At 34.1% G+C, this 22,421-nt stretch overlaps 1 protein-coding gene across 1 annotated transcript; it reads left to right on the top strand.

The window, feature by feature from the left end:
- The first annotated feature begins 702 nt into the window (after positions 1-702).
- LOC127716337 (uncharacterized) lies at positions 703-18,808 on the top strand. The gene is made up of 2 exons (XM_052222504.1): positions 703-838; positions 16,879-18,808. The coding sequence occupies exons 1-2, from the start codon at positions 835-837 to the stop codon at positions 18,282-18,284; spliced, it is 1,410 nt and encodes a 469-aa protein (XP_052078464.1). The 5' UTR covers positions 703-834; the 3' UTR covers positions 18,285-18,808.
- The last annotated feature ends 3,613 nt before the right edge of the window (positions 18,809-22,421 follow it).

Here is a 22,421-nt window from a genome sequence, read left to right on the forward strand (position 1 = left end):
TACACTAGTGATTTTGTACCGGAATGATTGCACTAGTTATATTATACCCGGAGGGATTAATTTCACTAGTGCTTTAGATCCATTCACTGATGAAGTGATTGGTACTCATTTTGGACACACGATAACACAATAATAATGCTTATTAACGAATGAGATTTAAATAATTTTTCTATGCAAATCTATAAAATCATATGCTTTTAAATTGTCACTAATTGTAATATTTATATTTATTGGATTGCCGAAGTTTTTTCTATGTATTTGCTTTTCGGTCGAATTGGATATTAAATCATATCTTCTATGTCAATATCAAAAGACGCATTTGTAATTGAAGCTTTATGTAAGAACAAATCTGCTCTTTAATTTTGGTTTGTATCAAGTTCAATGTCCTGATCATTGATAAAGTATTTTAAGTTATAAAAATATCCTCCTCATCATCATCAATATTATTTACTAGATTGACTCAGATGATTTAGACTGGTTCCTTGAAAATCATTTTAATTTTAACCCATTTATTTATGTAAACAATAAACCGGTCTAATATAAACAAAACAACGATATCAAGATCGACGCGTTCACACTATTTACATCCAATATTCTCTAGTGAAAAAACAGTTACCCGGAATAAACACACGGCGGAATGAAAGTACGCTTACATACACACATATATTTAATTTTATATTGACCGACTTTAATAGATTTCCACCTGTTTCTATATTTAGAATCATTGACTGGTAAAATATATCGACCTTCAAATGTATAACAATTGATTTCCACGAGCATCGACACTTACATTGAAATATATAATTGTGTTGGATGTATTACAAATGTTTCTAAATGGGTAAGTATTTTGTTTATAGATAATTATTTGTATACTTTTAAAAAGCTTTTCAGAAAGTATGACGGCGAGATTAGAGTTGCATATTAACTGAAAGATTATTTTCAAATGCTTTCGCATGCATATGATATATATACAGACATGATTGTTCGGTTTACTTGGCTTGTCTTTACTAATACGGAGATTTATCAATTTAAGGAAATCATGGATAAATATTGTTTGATTGTATATTGAAATTTTCGCAGCTACTATAAAATATTGATAATTATCTATATAGATAAAAAGGTATAAATAGATCAAACTAATTTGTTTACATTCTTTACACAGTTGAGTGGAGATAGCGATGTGTTTAATTTGCATATCTACATAAATAGCTAAGTGTTTTTGTAGTAAATTGTAAATATATTTATAGAGCTATACGACGTAAACGAACATATACATTTTTCTTTACATTAAAACAAAATAATGACATATTTATGTATAACTATACTAGTTATTTCATGTGAAAAGTTTATTATCTCATTCATGGTCTATATATTGTATATTGACAAACATCTATATATAAGTTATTTGTTGTAATGATATTGTGCAGATTATCTACAATCTAAGGGTATTGTATCATACACTGCCACATATTTTTTATTATGTTTTTCATAGCTATAGATAAAAAAGGAATATTTACAGATGTTTATACAAGTATATATCATTTTGATCATTTAGAGATCAGTAGAAAATGTTGAAAGAAAATGATATATGGTAACTGTTCTTAGAACTATGTCTTTGAAGCTTTGCTGGAGTCAGTTTCTCTATTTTGGTATTCATCGGTTGGGGTTGTTGCTGTTCTTTTTCCATGTTTTGTAGTGGTGTGTTGATTCCAGTATTCACAATAAATTTGTCAATTGGACCTTTTGCTTCTGATTTTGTCTTGGTTTTTGTTTTATCTTTTTTCTTTTGTTTCTTTTGTTTCTTTTTCTGTAGTTCAGACTCAGTTTCTGTATTTGTGACTTCACTGATATCTGTTGATGTTTCTGTTATTGCATCTGTAGGTTGCAATATGGACTGTGAAGGTGGGATTTCACTGTGATCAACATGATCACCAATGTCAGTCTCATTTCCACTTTCACTTTCACTTGAATCAGATTGATCATCATTGTTATTCACTTCAGTGTCTGATGCTGTTGTAGTTGGAGTTGGAGCTTGGCATTCTTTTGCTTTATGCCCTTCTTTTCCACATTGGTTACAAACCCAATTGTTTTGGCACTTTTCTTGTTTGTGTCCCTTTTTCAGACATTTCTGACAAGTTATGTAAGGATTTATGTAGATTTGTCCTTTATAATAAATTTTGGCATTGTACTTTCCAATTTTTGTGAATCTGGGCAAAGGGCCTTCCAATGGCTGGACATAGAAGATTCTGTCTCCAGATTGGCAGTCAGTGAGTAAACCATCTATTATCAGTATCTCTCTGAAATAGCTTGTTATAACTACGCCAATAGACTGGAAGAACCCAAAAAATTTGACCGTCATCAGCTGATAAAGGAATATTGGAGACACGTACTCTGAGATATTCTGGCTGGTCATTGAAAGAGTTGGTATTACTTTGTTTCATTAAAAAGAATGGCGAACGTAGTATCTTGTCTTGGAAAGGGATAAATCCTACTTTGTAAAGAATCACTCTGATTCAAACAAAAAATTCTCTGAAACTGACATTATCAAGATGCTTGATTTCTTGATTGACAACATATTTGTTACATTTGGAGGACGTGTTTTTCAACAGACTGTCGGAATTCTAATGGGAACCAATTGTACCCCTCTTCTTGCCGACTTGTTTCTTTAATATTATGAGGCTGACTTCATACAGGAACTTCTTAGGAAGAAAGATAAGAAGTTAGCAATATCCTTTAACTTTACGTTCCGCTGTATAGATGATGTTCTCTCACTAAATAATACAAAATTTGGTGACTATGTTGAACGAATCTATCCCATCGAACTAGAGATAAAGGATACTACAGATACAGTTAAGTCTGCCTCATATCTTGACTTACATCTATAAATTGACAATGAGGGTCGGTTGAAAACAAAACTTTACGACAAAAGAGATGATTTCAGCTTCCCATTTGTGAACTTTCCATTTCTATGTAGCAACATTCCAGCAGCGCCTGCATACGGAGTATATATCTCCCAATTGATACGATATTCCCGGGCTTGTATTTCCTATCATGATTTCCTTGATAGAGGATTGCTGCTCACAAGGAAGCTATTGAACCAAGAGTTCCAAATGGTGAAGTTGAAATCACCCTTTCGTAAATTTTACGGACGATATCACGAGTTGGTTGACCGTTATGGAATAACCGTTTCACAGATGATATCGGATATGTTCCTTATGTCGTAACTACAATACCCTTCCTTTTGACGAATGTGACCTACCGAATTAGACTATTTACTCATGTTACTGGATTTGTAATAACATAAGCAACACGACGGATGCAACATGTGGAGCAGGATCTGCTTACCCTTCCGGAGCACCTGAGATCACCTCCGGTTTTGGTGGGGTTCGTGTTGCTTAGTCTTTAGTTTTCTTTGTTGTGTCATCTGTACTATTATTTGTCTGTTTGCCTTTTTATTTTTGGCCATGGCGTTGTCAGTTTGTTTTCGATCTATGAGTTTGACTGTCCCTCTGGTATCTTTTGTCCCTCTTTTACAGTTATTCTTGGGTTTTTATTATAGATTGTTAAAAGTTTATTACGTATAGATACGCCAGATATGAGGAGGTGGTCTCTTACTTCTTCTTGTGCAAGGGAAATGCGCCACATTCCCTTGACTCTTTGTAGCCCCTTCATTTGGTATCTTGGTATCTCTGTGCCGATACTTTTGTATACTTCATCGTGTGTTAAGAAGTCTTTTTGTTGAAGTATTGAAATGCCGAATAAATCTATCTCAAGGATGAATACGGGCTTAACTGACGATAGTTCTTCAAGATTATCATTTTGATTGTCATGATTTTGATTTGCTGGTTTTGAAACAGCGCCGGCATATGAAGTGTTATCGGCCATGTTGTTTGGTTTGGTTTAGTTGACGGGTTGATTATATTAAATTTATGGTTTTAAGAGTTTATATAAACTGTTAAATATAATTTTCTACCATTCTTGATAATTGTTTTCTGTAGCAAAATATAAATTGGTAGTCCTAGAAGGTTATTTAACTTATTATTAGACTAATTTTGAGGAGCATGAAAAATTCCGTGGATATCGTTCAATGCCCCTCAGATCCTCTCTGTCTGTTTTCTTTGTTCACACATTGTTGTCAATATAATGGAATTGTATGCGACTGTCATACAAGTGAGAGGTTCAGCTAGCTATAAATCCCATGTTTAATCCACTTTTTTCTACATAAGGAAATGTCTGTACCAAGTCAGGAATATGACAGTTGTTTTCCATTCGTTTGATGTGTCTGAGCTTTTGATTTTGCCATTTGATAAGGAACTTTCCGTTTTGAATTTTCCTTGGAGCTCGGTATTTTTGTTATTTTACTTTTAATTCAACAAAATAAAAGATTTAATAACGCAAAGGTAAAAGTTAAATTGATAGGGGAAAAAAGATACAAAAATCTGTCTTTTTCACCCCATATTTCGACCCTGCGTGAACTGAAGTTCGTCAAATGCTATATCTTTTTTTTTATTACAACTACAATTACAGGTTCTGGGCTGTATTCAGGCCTTTTGTAACGCAGCTTCATTTGTGTACTTCAACTTCATTAATATTGTTTAATCTACTCATCATTTATCATGTTTATTACAAAATATTGCTTAATTAATGTGCGGGTGTTATTGTGACGTTTTAAAAGGAAAAGGAAATGAAAAGCAGTTTTTATTGAAAACTCAACTTCGCATTTCTTCTTCATTAACCTAAACAAGATGGCAGGTATGTTATATCTTAGGGGTATGTTTCTATAAAATTATTTATATTTCTTAGTATGTTTTCACATGATAATTTGAAAATAAAGAGAATTTATATAAAAATACTGGATATATCAAAGTTATGCTAACAACCAAGTAAGATATATCAAGATTGAGTTAAAGTTTGAGTAAGAAAGAAATAGAGTTACAGATCGAGTTTAAAAGTTGAAGTTATAGTTCGAATTTGGGTTCAAAGTCGAATTTGGAATATTTTAGGAACAACCAAGAAAGTGGTGTTTTATAAAAAAAGATACCAGAATGAATATTAAAAACGGGGAAATTGGATAGCCAAAAGATAAATTTCACATTTTCAAAATATGAAACGAGGATAAGAAACTTTAAATATGTTGACAGTATTTTTGCAGCTAGGTAAAAAACATAGCTATACTATTTGGATATTATGGACTTGCTCTTAGTTTTTCCTTTTGTATGTTCTCATACGACACTGTTATTCTTTGAAACCAATGATTTTTCCTATGAGACTATATCAGGTATTATGAAGATTTACATCCCGTACACAATGGATTTGACTATTTCAGGACTAACAAAATCAATTGTCTCCCTTTAAGAACAGTTCGTGACGTGATCCCAATTTGTGTTAAACTATTTTCAACAGATAAAAAAAACCAGTTACAACAACGGAAAACCAAGTAAATGTCATACATTATACGGAATTACAACACTGTTTAGGCTTATATATGTAATATATGGACTTAAATAAAAAAAATTACAATCAGGCCATTAGACTATGAAATTTTACAGTTCAAAAATAATATTCTCACGTCTTTCAAACTTTTAAGCGCTATGCACTGGGCGAATGAATGAATACACTATCTAACGTTTCAGTTATATGATCTTCTATATGCCTAGGCAACAGCTTAACATAGCCATTTAATAAATATGCATGTTTTCATGTCCGATATTTGACAGGTTTTTCATGCATAATCAAAAGCTCGACAAATGTAGTTTTCGCAAAATGTTTCATCTCTTTAATTAATTGAATAACAGTTACAAATCATTGAAATAAGTATTACAAATAACATTCATGATCAATTTCTTTACAATCTTTCTTTAATTAAGCCAGGTCCGGGCGGTTCATGTACAATAAATACCAGAAGTTAATAAACATCTGCAGAAACATTGAATACTGTATATAGCTGGTTTTCCAAAAAATACAAGAGTCTTAAGATATAAGCGCAACGGTTGAATTTCCATTTATAAAAAAAAAAAAAAATCTCACACCAGTCGTTTTTACACTTGATGCTCCCTTGCGAGTACACCAGCCCTCTTCCTTAAGTTATAAGTTACATTTTATCGTAGCTTTTATTTACAACCACGTTTTTAAATGTGACTTTATTGCAGGTATAAAGTAACTTAAGGATATTGTCCTTTAAATTATTTAACTTGTATTTGAGAATTAACTTTTGTTCATGATACGTTCTGTTTCACATGGACGATTAAATTTAAAAGGACTTGATATGAACATAGAATATAAATCCTAATATAAAAGAAGTCTACATTTTAAATGAAAATCAATATTTGTTTAACCTACTCATCGTTTATACAAAATATTGCTGTAGTAATGTGTGAGTATCATTGTGACGTTTTAAAAGGAAAAGGAAACGAAAGCAGATTTCATTGAAAACTCATCTTCGTATTTTTTCCTCAACAAACTAAACAAGACGGCTGGTATGGTATATCTTAAGAATATGTTTCTACAAAATCATTTATATTGTTTAGTATGTTTTCACATGATTATTTGAAATTAAAGATAACTTTGAAAAATACTGGATATATCAAATGTATGCTAACCAGCAATTAATTATCGAGATTGAGTTAAAGTTTGAGTAAGAAATGGAGTTACAGATCGAGTTTAAAACTTGGAGTTATAGTTTGAATTGGAGTTCAAAGTCGAATTTCGAATTTGGAATATGTTAGGAACAAACGAGAAAGGTGTGTTTTATACAAAAAAAAATATACCAGAATGAATATTAAACACGGGGAAATTGCATAGCCAAGAGATAAATTTCACATTTTCAAAATGTATAACGAGAATAAAAAACTTTTAAAATGTTGACAGTACTGTTACAGCTATGCAAAAAACATAACTTTACTGTTCAGGTATTATCAGGATTATGGAAGTGTTATTTTTTTTCCTTTTGTACGTTCTCGTGCGACAATATTATTCTTTGAAACCAATGATTTTCTTATAAAAAAATACACCCCATACACCACTGATTTGATTATTTCAGGATAAAAAAAATTGTCATTGAGAGAAAATTTCAGTTGTTTCCCTCTGAAGAACAGTTCCTGTCGTGATCCAAAATTTTGTTAAACTATTTTTTTTCAACAGATAAAAGTAACAACAACGGAAAACCAAGTAAATGTCGTACATATTACGGAATTACAACACCGTTTAGGCTAATACATTGACTTAAATAAAAAAAGGAATACAAATAGGTGATTAGACTATGAAGGTTTACGGTTCAAAAATAATAGTATGAATAAGTATTTCAAATTCTTAAGCACTATGGCACACACGGGGAATGACTGTGTACAATTTTTATTGTTTCAACTATATGATCGTCTATATATACTTATGCAACAGTTAGGCATGACCATTTTATAAATGTGCATGATTTCATGTCCGATATATGTCAGGTTTTCATGCATTATCAAAAGCTCGACAAATTTAGTTTTTTATTCATGTTTGCAGAAACACTGAATACCATGAATGGCATTTATCAGGTTTAAAGAGCCCTATCATTTATTACGCATTATAAACATTTCATTAATAGGAAGAAAAAAAAGTAATAGACACCAGTATTTTTCACACCTTAATTCGACTCTTCGTGAATACAAGTTCTGTTTTCTTTAAATGATATATTTTTGTTTTTAATCACAACTAAATTTACTATTACATGTTCTGGTTTGAATTCAAGAACTTTTTAACGTAGCTGAATTTGTGGACTTCAAATTTAAAGGGAACTATAAAAATACTGGATATATCAAAGTTATGCTAACAACCAAGTAAGATATACCGAGATTGGTATTGGTAAAGTTTGTGTAAGAAATAGAGTTACAGATCGAGTTTAACTTATATGAAAATACAAGATACATCAGTTTGTGATAAACATGAGGTTAGATGTCGAGATTGTATTCAAGTTTGAGTAAGAGTAAGAGTCACACAACACGTTTTAACGGAGGAGTTATAATTTAATTGACGTTGAAAGTGTAATTTCTAATAAGAAACATTTTTAAATCACAAACGAAATGGGACAATTAGATTGCAGAGAAATAAATGTCCATATTCAAAATGGAAATAGAGGGTATGGAAAATAAGGATCACAGGGAAAGCTATGGTAATCCATTTTAGTTTTCTTTGATGAATAAATTATTTAAAAACTGATTATAATTAGCTGATGGATCTCGATTTTAAGGGGGGAAACGTAAAATTAAGTGCCATATATGTAAGACATACACAACAAAGTGAAATATTATCATAACGATAACGGCATTAAAAAAGAAAGGAAAATAATCTGTATTCACAGCAGAAATAAGTTTAAAACATTTTTTCTAATTATTTTTTTTCAATGAGGATTCGTGAGATTTTTTGTTAGAACAGGTTGATTTGAAGGGTAAACATGCCTTGATAATTAAACAAAATTCGTTAAATTTCCTTAATTAGTACCACTCCAACTTAAATCATTGTACCGGCGTTATATACTACTACTTTTGGTAATTCCGTTTTTCTGTTAAAGAATTATCAATAATAGGAATATACTTTGTCCTTCAATTAAAAGTAAATGATAATTGTAATTTCTTTTCTTACGAAAAGAGTGACACTACCCTAAATTTGGAGGCACGCGCTCCTTCTTCAACATTTTCCGATTTTAGATGATTGGTCCTTTTCATATAGTTGTATATAGGTCATTTAAAAAAATGTCGAATTTTGAAATTGCAAAACTGATTTGAAGTTACTAATTCAATCAACTCCTTCATAAGAAAATCAAAACAAACAGTACTTATGGAACAACATATAAAAAGATGCAATCTTGATAATGTCATACAAGAATATATTGAAACATTGTTTGATAGGTGGTGCAATATTTTGTCTCTCCTGTTACCATGTTCAAAAGAAATTTCGGGTTATTTAGAAAAGGTTTCGATAAAATTGTAAGCTTGTTTTTCATAGCCAATAAGATGGTTTTTAGGGGTAAAAACATCTATATACTTTCATTATGTAAAATGATAGATTTAATATTTGTCAATTTTCCATGTTGTACTGAAAAATGCCGCTAAAAATGGTTTTCAAAGGTTATAAAAATAACCACCAGTAATGCAAGACTATGATAGCATTTTATAATGTTCAGCATTTTTTTTCTCTTTTTAATAAACCCAACATCAAGTAATTCCCTCGTTTTGTCTTTACTTTATTGGTAACAGGAACGTACGTTAATGATATATCACCATATTAAATTCTATCCTGTTACCCTTTTTGTCTATCCTGTTACCGATAGCAGTATTGCATCTGTAAATGCTAAATTGCGAAGATTAAGACGTTATAACCTTTAGATGAGTTCAAACAACGAAACATTTCATTAAGTGGACAGCTATTTGCAATTATAAACATTTTAAAGACGTTTCTGTCAAATATTGTCTATCCTGTTACTGTGACCATAGTAACCATAGTAACATGATAGACATAACAGGATAGACAAATTTTATGTCAATAAATAAATTACCATCATACATTCTGAGTACATCCATCTGCGCAAGTCTGACAGGCGGAAATCCTCTAATAAAAATGTCATCCAATGAGAACAAGCGATGACCTGTGCCCATATAACCATGCCTTTATATCATCCATTTTAATTCCACCTGCGCAACAAAACACACGTGTTTTTTCTATCACTATATTTACAGAGAAGACATTTTGGTGTTTTTTTGTAGTGTTATTATTGTAGGTATCCCCATACCATTGTTTATTAATTATTATTTTGTTGTGATAATATTCTGTAATATAAGTATTTAACTTCGTAATTATTTAAATTATTTAATTATGGAGTTTTATGCTTCCAGCCCGTTCGATGCCATTACAGACAATGATGTATTTTTAGATGGGTCGTTACCCTATCCTGTAATTGCAACAACGGTAAGTCAGGGAATCCCTCCTAATATTAACAGTCAATTAACCGACATTTTCACTTCGATGACTACTGATACCGGTCAGCAGACAATCAATACAGGTCCTGTCGGTTATGATGGAATAGTCCCTACCTTTACCACTGTTACTCATACAGTTTCTAGGCCAGTTGACACCACTGGGTCTGTTTCATCCTACCCGGGTATCTCTATGGGTTTAAGCTTACCTGGGTCTAGACCCCCAGCTTCATACTGTGGTTTCACTTTACCTGCTTCGGTTAGTAACGCCATGTCTTGGTCTAGACCACCTTGGCCTCAGGTATATCCGTAATCAGTTTTTCCTGGTCAGGGTTTTCCTAGTCAGGGTTTTCCTGGTCAGAGTTTTCCTGGTCAGTCTTTTCCAGGTTTCTGGCCTTATTGTGGACCAGTTACTACTCCTGTTGTTGGTCCTAAGATTACTACATCTAGTCTGTCAGTTCCAGCTCCTCCTTTAGCAGTGTCATCTAGTAGTGTAACTGTACCTACTGCTATGCCTACCTCTTCTGTTAGGCACAAGGTTAATCAGATTACTGACTCTGGCCCCTAACTCTTTAGAGGGGTTCAAGAGTATTCTGGACGACTTTCGTCAGTCTATTTCTTCTGAATTGACGTCTTTCTCCAACCGCCTGAGTACGCTAGAGAACAACGCCAATAAGTCCAACTCTCCAGTGATTTCATTATCTCTAGATCATAATATTGAAAGAAGGACAGTGATGATGAAGAGCGTTTTCCAGTGGCCCCAGGTAGTCAGGAAGAAGGTTTTACTTCTGATGAAGAAAGTGATAATCCAGTTCAGGACTCTCAGAATGTTTCTCAACCTTCTGTTCCTGTGTCTATCCCTTCTTCTGTAATTGGTCGTTCTTCTACCAATTCCAGTAAGGATCCTGAGACTGAGGATACTACTTCTACTTTGAAGGATCTTAGAGATTTGGTCTATACCATTATGAGAGAGGTCAATAAGGTACCTTTTAAGTCTCCACCTAGACCAAAGAGACTTACGTCTACTTTCGAGGCTTCTTGTGGTCTGTCTATAGCCAATACAAAGTCACATACTAGTTTTCAACAATCCAACCATAAGTCGACATCTCTTCAGATCATCAATGATGGGATTGTGGCTAATTAGTCCCAATTTTTCAAAGTGAGTGGTTTTGGTTTTGCCTCATTTACTGAGCAGTTCCGTTCTAAAGATTATGATATCTTTGATTCTACTTTGGGTAAATTGGTACCTAAATCTGACAAGGCTTTGTCATCTTCGATTCTTTCTAAACCTGCTGATGGACTGCGTCTCTCAGTCTGTTTGGTCCAAAACAGAGAATCTTTTTAGGAATGCCTCTCATGTTTTAAGCACTGCTGAACATTTTGTGACTGCAGTTGCTCCAGTACTTAAGGACTCTTCTCTTCCACCTGAGGTCAAGCCTTTTCTCTTACAGGCGGACAAGGCTTTGGGTGCCTCTCAGTTGTTGATTATGGGTTCTATAGCCAACTGCACTTTATCCAAAAGAACTGAAATTTTGGATAAAGCAAAAGTTTCGGATAATCTCAAGGATGCTCTAATTTAGTCTGCTTTAGATGATAAGATTTTCGGTTTGCCACTTACTGAGGTTCAAAAGCATCTCAGTCAAACCCCAGCTCCAGTGAAGGTGAATGTTTCTCTTTCTGGAAATAATTCCAAACAAGGTTTTTTTTCTTCCGCTGGAGGCTCATCTTTTACTCCTTAAGAGAAGAGGAGGAAAGTGACTAATGATGGAGGTAATAAAGGTGGTCCTAAGAAGTCTTCAATCCCTAGGTCTAAACCTAGCAGTTTTAAGAGAGGTGGCAAGAGGGCCAATCCTTCTTCCAAGCAAGTTGCCCCCTCGTACGTTACTGTCAGAACCCAATCCAGAGATGTATTACAAAGTTCCCTTTTCTCAAATACCAGAAGGGGTAGGTTAACACATTTTCTAAAAAAATGGACAAATATTACCTCAGATTGTTGGGTTCTGTCAGTAATTCGAGGGGATTGACTCTTCAATTCAGAGAACAACCTCCTCTTTCTTCTTCTGTCGACCGAAGTAGAGACTCTTTTGACAAAGAGGGCAGTGGAGGAAGTCCCTGTATCTTCAATAGATCCAGGTTTTTATTCTAGTCTCTTCCTTTTTTCGAAGAAGACATGGGGGAATGAGACCAGTCATCGATTTGTCTATCCTCAATTCTTATATGATTATTCCCCATTTCAAAATGGAGACCAATCGTTCAATCAGAACTTCCATTCTTCCAGGTATGTGGACCACATCCCTGGATCTGACGGACGCTTATTTTCATGTTCCGGTTTGCCATTCATTTTTTCGCAAATTCCTTCGGTTTGTTTGGAACAACAGAGTTTAGCAATTCAGAGCTCTCCCTTTTGGTCTGTCAACTGCACCTTTACCAAACTCATGCAGGTAGCCATAGCTCACCTTCATTCGCAGATTATTTAGATTCATTCTTATCTGAACGACTCACTGATCAAGGAACTTTCTCCCGAGAAACTCAATCTCAACACCGATTTAGTCATCAGACTGCTTCTCTCTCTGGGTTTCTCATCTCTTGGAAAAAGTCAGACCTGATTCCGTCTCAGGACTTTTTGTTTTCCTAGGCAAACATTACCTTACTCATCAAGGCATAGTTCTACCTCCACAGGAAAAGATTCAGAATCTTTGTTCAAACATTCATCTGTTTCTATCTCAAAAAACAGTAACTGCTCGCCAATTTTCACAACTACTAGGTCTGTTGAATTCTCTAGCGGACATTGTTCCTCTTGGTCGACTCCACATTCGATCTCTTCAATTTGATCTACATCAACATTGGCTTCCAGCTACGCAGGATTGGGAATTTCCAGTTCCAATCATTCATCAGGAATTGTATCCTCATCTGGTTTGGTGGATTTTTCAAGCAAACGTTTTGAGAGGCCAACCTCTGTCCTCTCCAGTTCCAAATCAGACTCTGTTCACATCCTCCAACCTCGGTTAGGGAGCTTATCTGGAAGGTCTTTCAGTCTCCGGAGTGTGGACTCCAGATCTTTTGAAGGAGCACATAAACGTATTAGAAATGAAGGCAGTTCTTCTTGCACTGTCTCATTTTCAGTCCCTACTCCAGAACAAATCTCTGCTTCTAGCATCGGACAACACCACAGTGGTGGCGTATTTGCGAAACCAATGAGGAACTCATTGTTACGAGTTGTTCCTTTTAGCAAGAGAGATTCTCCTTCTTTACAATCACTTTCATCTACAGATTGTAGTTCGTCATGTCCCAGGGAAACTCAATGTGTTAGCAGATGCTCTGTCCAGAACACTTACCCCAGCCAATACAGAGTGGGAACTTCTCCAATCAGTATTTCAGGCAATAACCCTTCAGTGGGGGGTCTCCACATGTAGATCTGTTTGCAACAAGCCTCAATTATAAAATTCAAGTGTTCATGTCTCCTGTACAAGATCCGAAAGCCTACGCAGTAGACTTCATGAGTGTTCCTTGGGACGGAATGTTTGCTTACGCCTTCCCTCCGTTCAAATTTCTGTCGGAAGTTCTTCGGAAGATCCCATCAACAGCAAGGGTTTATCTTTCCTATTGCTCCAGTTTGGCCCAAACAAGCCTGGTTTCCCGATCTTCTTCATCTGTTTTGTGCTCGTCCACTGGTTCTACCAGTACGACACAATCTTCTGTCCCAGTTCAAGGGCAAGATTCTTCATCTCATGGATAGCTTCAAGGAGAGAGGTTTTTCTGAATGCGCAGCCAGACATTTCTCCCGAGCAGTTAGAGATTCCACTAACATCGTCTATGACGCCAAGTGGACAATCTTTAGTAGTTGGTGTAGTGAGAAGGAAGTTGATCCTTTCCAAATTTCTGTAACAGACTTCCTGATCCACCTTTTTGAAATGAAAGGTTTATCTCCCTCTACTATTAAAGGCTATAGGTCAGCTAGGACGATACAACTGTCTGGAAGTCCAGATTTTGGTAATAATGATTTCATTTCTCTTTTAGTTAAGAATTTCACTCTTGAACGCCCTAGACAGAGAGTTTTAATTCCGTCTTGGAATTTGAGTGTAGTTTTATCATTTTTAAAAACCCATCCTTTTGAACCTGCTGAAAAGGTTGAAATCAAGTCCTTATCGTATAAATGTATAAGTGTTGTTTCCTTCTTGCTTTGGTCTCTGGTACAGGAAGAAGTGAAATTCAGGCATTTTCCATTGCCGATTACTACCTTCGTTGTAATAGGGATAAGTCCTCTGTTACTCTCTTAACGGATCCAGCTTTTGTAGCCAAAAATCAAATTCCGGGCCGAGGCTCAGAACCGATAGTGATTTCAGCCCTTCCTGATGATTCAAGTTCTAAAGTACTCTGTCCTATCCGATTCTTACTTTTATATCTTCAGAGAACTCGGAGTCTTCGCACCTCCTCAAATTCCAGGTTATTTATTCCTATTAACAAAGGAAAACAAGATTTGTCTGCTAAAACCATTTCAACTTGGATCTGTAAAACTATTCAATTAGCTTATAATTGTTCTTATGAAGAACTTCTGAATAGTATGCACGTTCAGGCCCATGATGTTAGAACTATTTCTATCTCCTGGGCACTTTTCAATAACGCTTCTTTAGAGGAAGTTTTATCTGCAGGTTTCTGGAGAACTGAAAATTCTTTCATTTCTCACTATCTGCAATCATTATCTTCTCAAGCTCAGAGTTTCTATTCCTTAGGACCTTTAGTTTTCGTGCAAAGAGTTGTTTTCCTTCTGCATCTTCTAGTTCAGGGGATTTAGCTTTGCGTTAGACTCTGTATTTTACTTAGAATGTATGATGGTAACGTATTTATTGACATAAAATTGTACATTTTTAGGGTAAAATGAGATTTTATTAAATGAATACTTACCATCATAAATTAAAGGTCCCTCCCAACTTCCCCTTCATCCCCTGATTTATTCCTAGGGCTTCTTGCTTACTTTAGGAAATTAAATGGATGATATAAAGGCATGGTTATATGGGCACAGGTCATCCCTTGTTCTCATTGGATGATATTTTTATTTGGGGATTTCCGCCTGTCAGACTTGCGCAGATGGATGTACTCAGAATTTATGATGGTAAGTATTTATTTAATAAAATCTCATTAAAAATGTACAATTTCTTCATTTATGAATGCTGTTGTGAAATAACTACTCCCTTTGATAAAGTGATAATGTTTTTCTGTTGTGATTTTGGTTTCCAACACGTTATTGCACTTTTTACAAGAATTAGTATATTGGTGTAAATTAATAAATATGTTGGTAACAGCATAGACATGACAAAAGGGTACCCACTTTTTTTTTTCACCAAATGTCTGGAATTTTCTTTCCTCTACACTGTTATGCAAGAAACGTGCTGTGTTAAATGTTTATGTTGCTTTGCGCTTTTGAAATCAACACGGACTAGTTCAATATTTACAGGGAGAACAATTTGACGGTTGATTTAAGTAGCGGTAACAGGATGGACATGAACTTCATTTACGCTGATTGAACTTAGTTTTTAGAAAAAATGTTACATAGTATAATAAAGAAGCTGCGATTTTTTTTTAGAGTTATTAACATTCTTAAAAAGTCCCTTTTGCAGATATCTAGGCAATCAGAAAATAGGAAAAAAATCATTTGAAATGTTTTACCTTGACCCTGTACGCATGTAAATTACCCAAAAATCAGACTTAAATATATTTTAATCTTATCAAAATAAATCTAAATCGTGTTTATTATTAATGTTTTGACTCATAAATTCTACAAACTTTCATTTAAACACTTACAACTGCATTTTCCTTTAGAAATGAAAATTTTAGCATAGGTGTACTGAAAATTCGACATTTCTTGATATGACCCATATATCAATAAAAATATTGTTTTTAATAATTTATAATTACATGGCATCGACATACATGTACAATTCTGAAATTTTAATTGGCTGAAGCATTTCAAAAGTTAAATTTATTCCTGTAAAAATGTAACATCTATGACCATTGATGACTGCATGTGCTCTCCGTAACAACAATGCAAAGAAAAACATACAAAAGGCTAGATGTAATTCGTAATTCTTTGGTTGTAGCATGACAATATTAAGTATATGAATTCAATGCTGCTTTTTGAAATTCTAAAATCCAAATGCGCAGATTTCTAATATGAAGCGCTTCGGTGAACGCTTTTAAAACCCTATAAAATTGCAAAAGGAAGCATGTAATTCTTAAATAAAATAAGGATTTATATATCATGACGCAGATAACAGTATTATCCCTGATTACTTTTATTCAAATACATGTTTTTACATGTCACATATCAAATGTACTCGATTTACCTTTCAAGGGAAGACTGTACATGTATATGTATACGTTAAATCTATCTTCCAAGTTGTCATATTTTTTTTATTTCAGGTTGCACTTTGTAAATTCAGCTGTTTCACAAACCATGCCTCTTTTGGGGAGATATATAATATTCGTAGATAAATTGTTTTGTTTACGTACTGGTTCCCAGATATGATCTCTATGTTTCATCTCAGTGAGACATAACTTGGGAATGTTACCAGTATAAATAAAAAATTATAGCGGCAGCCTTGAATTCTGAGGGAACCCAAAAATGAAGGTAGGGGTAGTACAGAATTTAAGTACAAGTTTAAACTCTTAGAAGTTCGGGGCATATAAAAGTTGAAAATATGGCGCACAGCCCTATTTTTGACCTTTGAAAAAAATAGTAGTGCATATGAGCTTTCCATTCTAGGATATAATTTTTTTTCGAAACTTCATAGTAAAAGTGGTACAGTTTTAGCCGTAAAAGGAGTTCCTATGGGAAATTGCATTGTTTATATTTACAGAAATGCAACCTTCAACTTAGTTTTACGATTATTTATTTTTCTAATAATCAAGGATTTTTTTTTTCTTATTACAGACAACGTAACACAAAACATATCAACAGCACTGTACCGTTATCTGTGTCAGAATATAGTAGGAACAGAAGATCACGTTAAACAACTCAGATGGATTAACACCGTCCGTGATAACTTGTCTAGTGATGAAAAGATGACATTTATTACAAATGGTAGTTTTGGGGAAGGACTTGAGATGCGAGGCAGCGATTTAGATATTATGTGTGTGCTCAAAGATATGAAGATTCAAAATGTGAAATCCAGTTCACATCCAAATATTAGATATTGGACAATGGATACAGATGATGTAAAGCCTGGATTTACTAAATTGTATTGCGAAAATAAAAGTGGTATATTCAATAGAACTCTTGAAGAACTAAATGGTAAATATTTTTTTTCGAGCGCTATATTTAGACAAGGCCTCTTGGTTGATAAGAAAAAACTTAGTATTCATGGACCGTGTATATCTGACAATGATGAAAAGATGGATATAGCCCTATGCCTTCGTTGTAAAACTTGGGTATCACCTGCAACACAGTGGATAACCAGACCAAGCAATCAATGGCCGAGTCTTAATGTGAAACAACGTATTGTAGAACACGGCGTACTCTTTGTACCCATCGGAGTAAAGGGGTCACCAAAAGAACATCTTGAATGGCGAATATCCTTTTCAGTTGGTGAAAAACTTCTTATACATACGTTTACACACTCTCAATTATTATGCTATGCCCTCTTAAAAATTCTCCTGAAGGATGTTATTGCTACTAACTCTGAATGTAAAGATTTACTCTGTTCATATTTTCTGAAAACAATTATTTTCTGGATATCTGAAGAACTACCGCAATGTGCATGGAAACCTGCTAGTCTTATACCTTGCTTTATGCGATGTTTAATGAGACTGATTTATTGTGTCAAGTATTCAGTTTGCCTGCATTATTTCATTCCAGAGAACAACATGTTTGAGAACAAGATAGAGGGTCGTGCTCGTGATATACTTTTAGAAAAACTATTTAACCTGCATAGTAATGGTTGGCGATGCATTTTATTTTCCGATCAGATATCTAAGTTTCATGGATCAATGCCGAATTTCCACATCGAACCACATTCATTGTATGTACCTGAAGTTGTAAAAATAGTTAATTCGCTTCAATTGCAATCTTTAAATATTATGGTCACTCATATTATACAGAACGTATTCAATATAGGAATAAAACTGATAGTTTCATGTCAGAAATCTTCAATAAAATACTTATACACATACTTTATGTCAATCGCGTGTTCAATACGTGCTCAGACTTTACCACTGACCAGTACATGCAGTAATAAATACCAATACACACAGTATAGATCTTGTCTTAGTACTTTACAACAGAATATCTATCACGATGCTGTATCTGGATGGCTGATGTTAGCCTCGTTTTTCTATTAGACAAAACAATACAATAAAGCGTTACGCATCATCGAGTATTCTATATCGAAATATACTCCCGCAAAACTGTTCCGTTCCATGGATGTGTTGGATATAGATCACCGAATACTTAAACTTAAAACAATCCAGAAGAAAAGCATTGTTCAACAGTGGAAAATAATGTTAGTAGATGTTATGATATTCGAAGAGAACTCTTTATTAATACCTTACGAACTTCTAAGGGAAGTTGAGAATGACATGTGTAGTATTCAGACTATACAGTATGCTTATTTTCTTAAGTTTCGTTGTCATTATCATCTCAATAACGCCAGGCAATGTCAGGATTCCCTATAAGATCTACGACTGCGTAGAGGAGGCAAATTATTTTATAGAAAATAGCGATGCCGACTTTTCAGCCTACAATCTCACTGTAGTTGATTTTGGGATAATCGTGGATATCAAGCATTATAAAAATATTTCACATGTAGATCGGAAACTGCTAACCCTTTTGCCATTTGATAAAGGACTTTCCGTTTTTAATTTTCCTTGGTATTTTTGTTATTTTACTTTTTTTTTCAGAGCACTTGAGTTCACCCAAGGTGTTTGGTGGGTTCGTGTTGCGCAGTTTTAAGTTTTCTCTGTAGTGTTTGTTATTGTTGTTTGTCTCTGTCGTTTTTATACGACCACAAATGTTTGCGGACGTATAATGGTATGGCGAGGTGGTCATCAGCGTAGTCTCGTCGTCGTCGTCCGAAGATATTTGGTTTCGAAACAATAACTTGAGTATAAGTGTATGGATCTCTATGTAATTGTACCACAAGGTTTTGTACCACAAAAGAAAGGTTGGGATTGATTGTGGGGATTATTGTCTTAACTGTTTAGGAATTAGCGACCAAAAAGTGGCACAAAAAATGAATTTTCTGGTTTCCGGACAACAACTTGAGTATAAGTCTATGGATGTCTATGCAATTGTACCACAAGGTTCAGACTATTCCAAATAAAAGGAAGATTCTGATTGATTTTTGGGGTTTTGGCTCTAGCCGTTTAGGAATTAGGGGCCAGCAAAAAGGGGCCAAAAACAATACTTTTTTTAATACTTTGTATTAATTGCATATTTCTTGACCAATTACAATCATGGGATTTAATTCAAAGTCTTGAAATTTTGGGGTTCTTTAATATGCTGAATCTAATTGTGTGTTTGGATTTTGGGCCCCGTTTTTAAATTGGTCCACATTGAGGTCCAAAGGGTCAAATATTGAATTTTTGATTTCTTAGATATACCGAATCTAACCGTCTATTTATATTTTCGATCCTTGGCCCCGTTTTCAAATTGGTACACATTGAGGTCCAAAGGGTCCAAAATCAAACTTTGTTTGATTTCAACAAAAATTAAATTCTCTCGGGTTCTTTGGTATGCTGAATCTAACCGTGGATTAAGATATTTAATTTTGGGCCTGGTTGTCCCATTCGTTCACATTGAGGTCAAAAGGGTTCAAATTAAACTTTGTTTAATTTCATCAAAAATTGAATTTTAGGAGTCCTATGACCATTATACGTAAATGTCCAATTTCAAATTTTTAAGATCACATTCATTCTGTGTCAGAAACCTATGCTGTGTCAAATATTTAATCACAATCCAAACTCAGTGCTGTATCAAGCTTGAATGTTGTGTCCATACTTGCCACAACTGTTGAAGGTTCGACCTATGCGGTCGTATTAAGCTGCGCGCTGCGGAGCATCTTATTATTTTTGGCCTTGGTATTGTCTGTTTTGGCTGATTTTCCAATGCAACCTTGGTATCTTCTTTCTTTCTTTTGACAGCTCATTGAATTTACTGCTACATGCCAGGACGTGCTCGTTATTCAAAGGAATTTATCAAATGTGATGCGTTTTAGAGAGAAACTTCACAATGAACCACTGGGGTTAAAATGTCGTATTATCTTTCACTGTGTGTCGTGTATGTCAAAATACAGAAATACGGTAACAACAACCATATTTAAAAAAAAAAAATACAAACATTTCTTTTAAGAAGAAGGAATATAAGATGCTTAATTATATAAAAGAGAGGAAAAAGATACCAAAGGGATATTCAAAAACTCATAAGTTGAAATTAAACGGACAGCGTCATTGCAAAAAGGAAAAGACCAAAAGACAAACAACAGTACACAAAAAAAAAAAAAACAACATAGAAAACTGAAGACTGCGCAACACCAACACCACCAAAAATTCGTAAGGGTTCCGCGGAACCCAGTGTCTCGCCTACTTTTGCTGTTAATCGCAGGCTCAACAAAAATGAGGAAAAAAAATCAATAAAAATACTCCTTTAGATACTATCTTTTGATTGTAAGAAGCTTCTGTCAAAGTTTGGTATAAATCCAGGATAGTTTATGAATCTAATAAATGTTTTAAAAACTTTAACTGCAGACTGTATTTAATGTTAACTGGAAGAAAAACTAAGTCCATTTATAAGTAAAATATAGATAAACAGGTAAAAAATTTTAACAAAAATTCCTTCTAGATACTAGCTTTTGATCATAAACAAGCTTCTGTCCAAATTTGGTACAAATCCAGGATAGTTTAAGAAAGTTATTAAAATTTTAAAAACTTTAACCAGAGTGAAAATATTGTTTCCTGGCAGAAAAACTAAGTCCATTTATAAGTAAAATACGGAAAAAATGAAATTTTTTTTTAACAAATTTACTTCTGGATACTATCATATGATCATAAACAAGCTTCTGTCCAAGTTTGGTACAAATCCAGGATAGTTTAAGAAAGTTATTAAAATTTTTAAAACTTTAACCACAGAGTGAATGTATTGTTTCCTGGCAGAAAAACTAAGTCCATTTATAAGTAAAATACGGAAAAAATGAAATTTTTTTTTAACAAATTTACTTCTGGATACTATCTTATGATCATAAACAAGCTTCTGTCCAAGTTTGGTACAAATCCAGGATAGTTTAAGAAAGTTATTAAAATTTTTAAAACTTTAACCACAGAGTGAATGTATTGTTTCCTGGCAGAAAAACTAAGTCCATTTACAAGTAAAATACGGAAAAACAGGAATTTTATGTTTACAAAATTTACTTCTGGATACTATCTTTTGATCATAAACAAGCTTCTGTCCAAGTTTGGTAGAAATCCAGGATAGTTTAAGAAAGTTATTAAAATTTCAAAAACTTTAACCACAGAGTGAATATTTGTGGACGCCGCCGACGACAACGACGACGACGACGACGCCGACGGAATGTAGGATCGCTATGTCTCGCTTTTTCGACTAAAGTCGAAGGCTCGAAAAAACCGGGATGATCTCAGGTGCTCCGGAAGGGTAAGCATATCCTCCTCAACATGTGGCACCCTTATATAACAGTTGCGTCAATTTCATTTTCGCAACAACCAAAAATGATCCAACACAATTTTCATTATTATAATTATAATTTATAATTTCTACTTATTCTATCACAATATATTTTGATGTACCATATCGTAATGGTAATGCAGCATATCACCACTATGACGATATAGAATACAATAATAGAAAAGAAAGGATATGGGGTAATTTATTCGTCCATGACACAAAACCAGTATGTGCACAGCAAAAAACATAAAAAGCAAAGGAACAGCGCTTTTATTGCTCATGTTGCTGTTCTTCATCTCAAAGTCACAGCGAGGCCTTCAACACGGAGCAAACAAACTCTTACCTCACTGCAAGTTTAAGACGGCCCCTTTGAGCGGATTGCGTTACAACTGTGAATTGAGGAACAAAATTAAAGTGATATAAATAAAATAAATCTGACAAAGAAATCAAACATGTACCATTTCTTATTTCCAATTTTGATAAGATTAGCTCAGAGAAATGATTTTAGGATGAATTCGGTTGTGTCAAAAAAGATTGTACGTGTACATACATCATCAACAGAATAATCTTGGGATATTCGAAGGCTACAAATGCAAGTACATGTTGCATGATTGTGTTCTTCGTGATGAATCTTTGCATTGATCAGCTGGTTCAACTTGTTTTGCTTTTAGTTGATTAAACCCAGTCACGTATTAGGGCTAACCAGGCCTAGTGCGAACTTAAACAAATGAAGCAGAGCCATTATGTGTATAGAGAAGGACTGCCTACAAATGAGAAAAGTACCAGTCCTCATGAAAATACAA

This window comes from Mytilus californianus, unplaced genomic scaffold (assembly GCF_021869535.1).
Source record: "Mytilus californianus isolate M0D057914Y unplaced genomic scaffold, xbMytCali1.0.p SCAF_9, whole genome shotgun sequence".
In the NCBI taxonomy this organism is placed as follows: domain Eukaryota; kingdom Metazoa; phylum Mollusca; class Bivalvia; order Mytilida; family Mytilidae; genus Mytilus; species Mytilus californianus.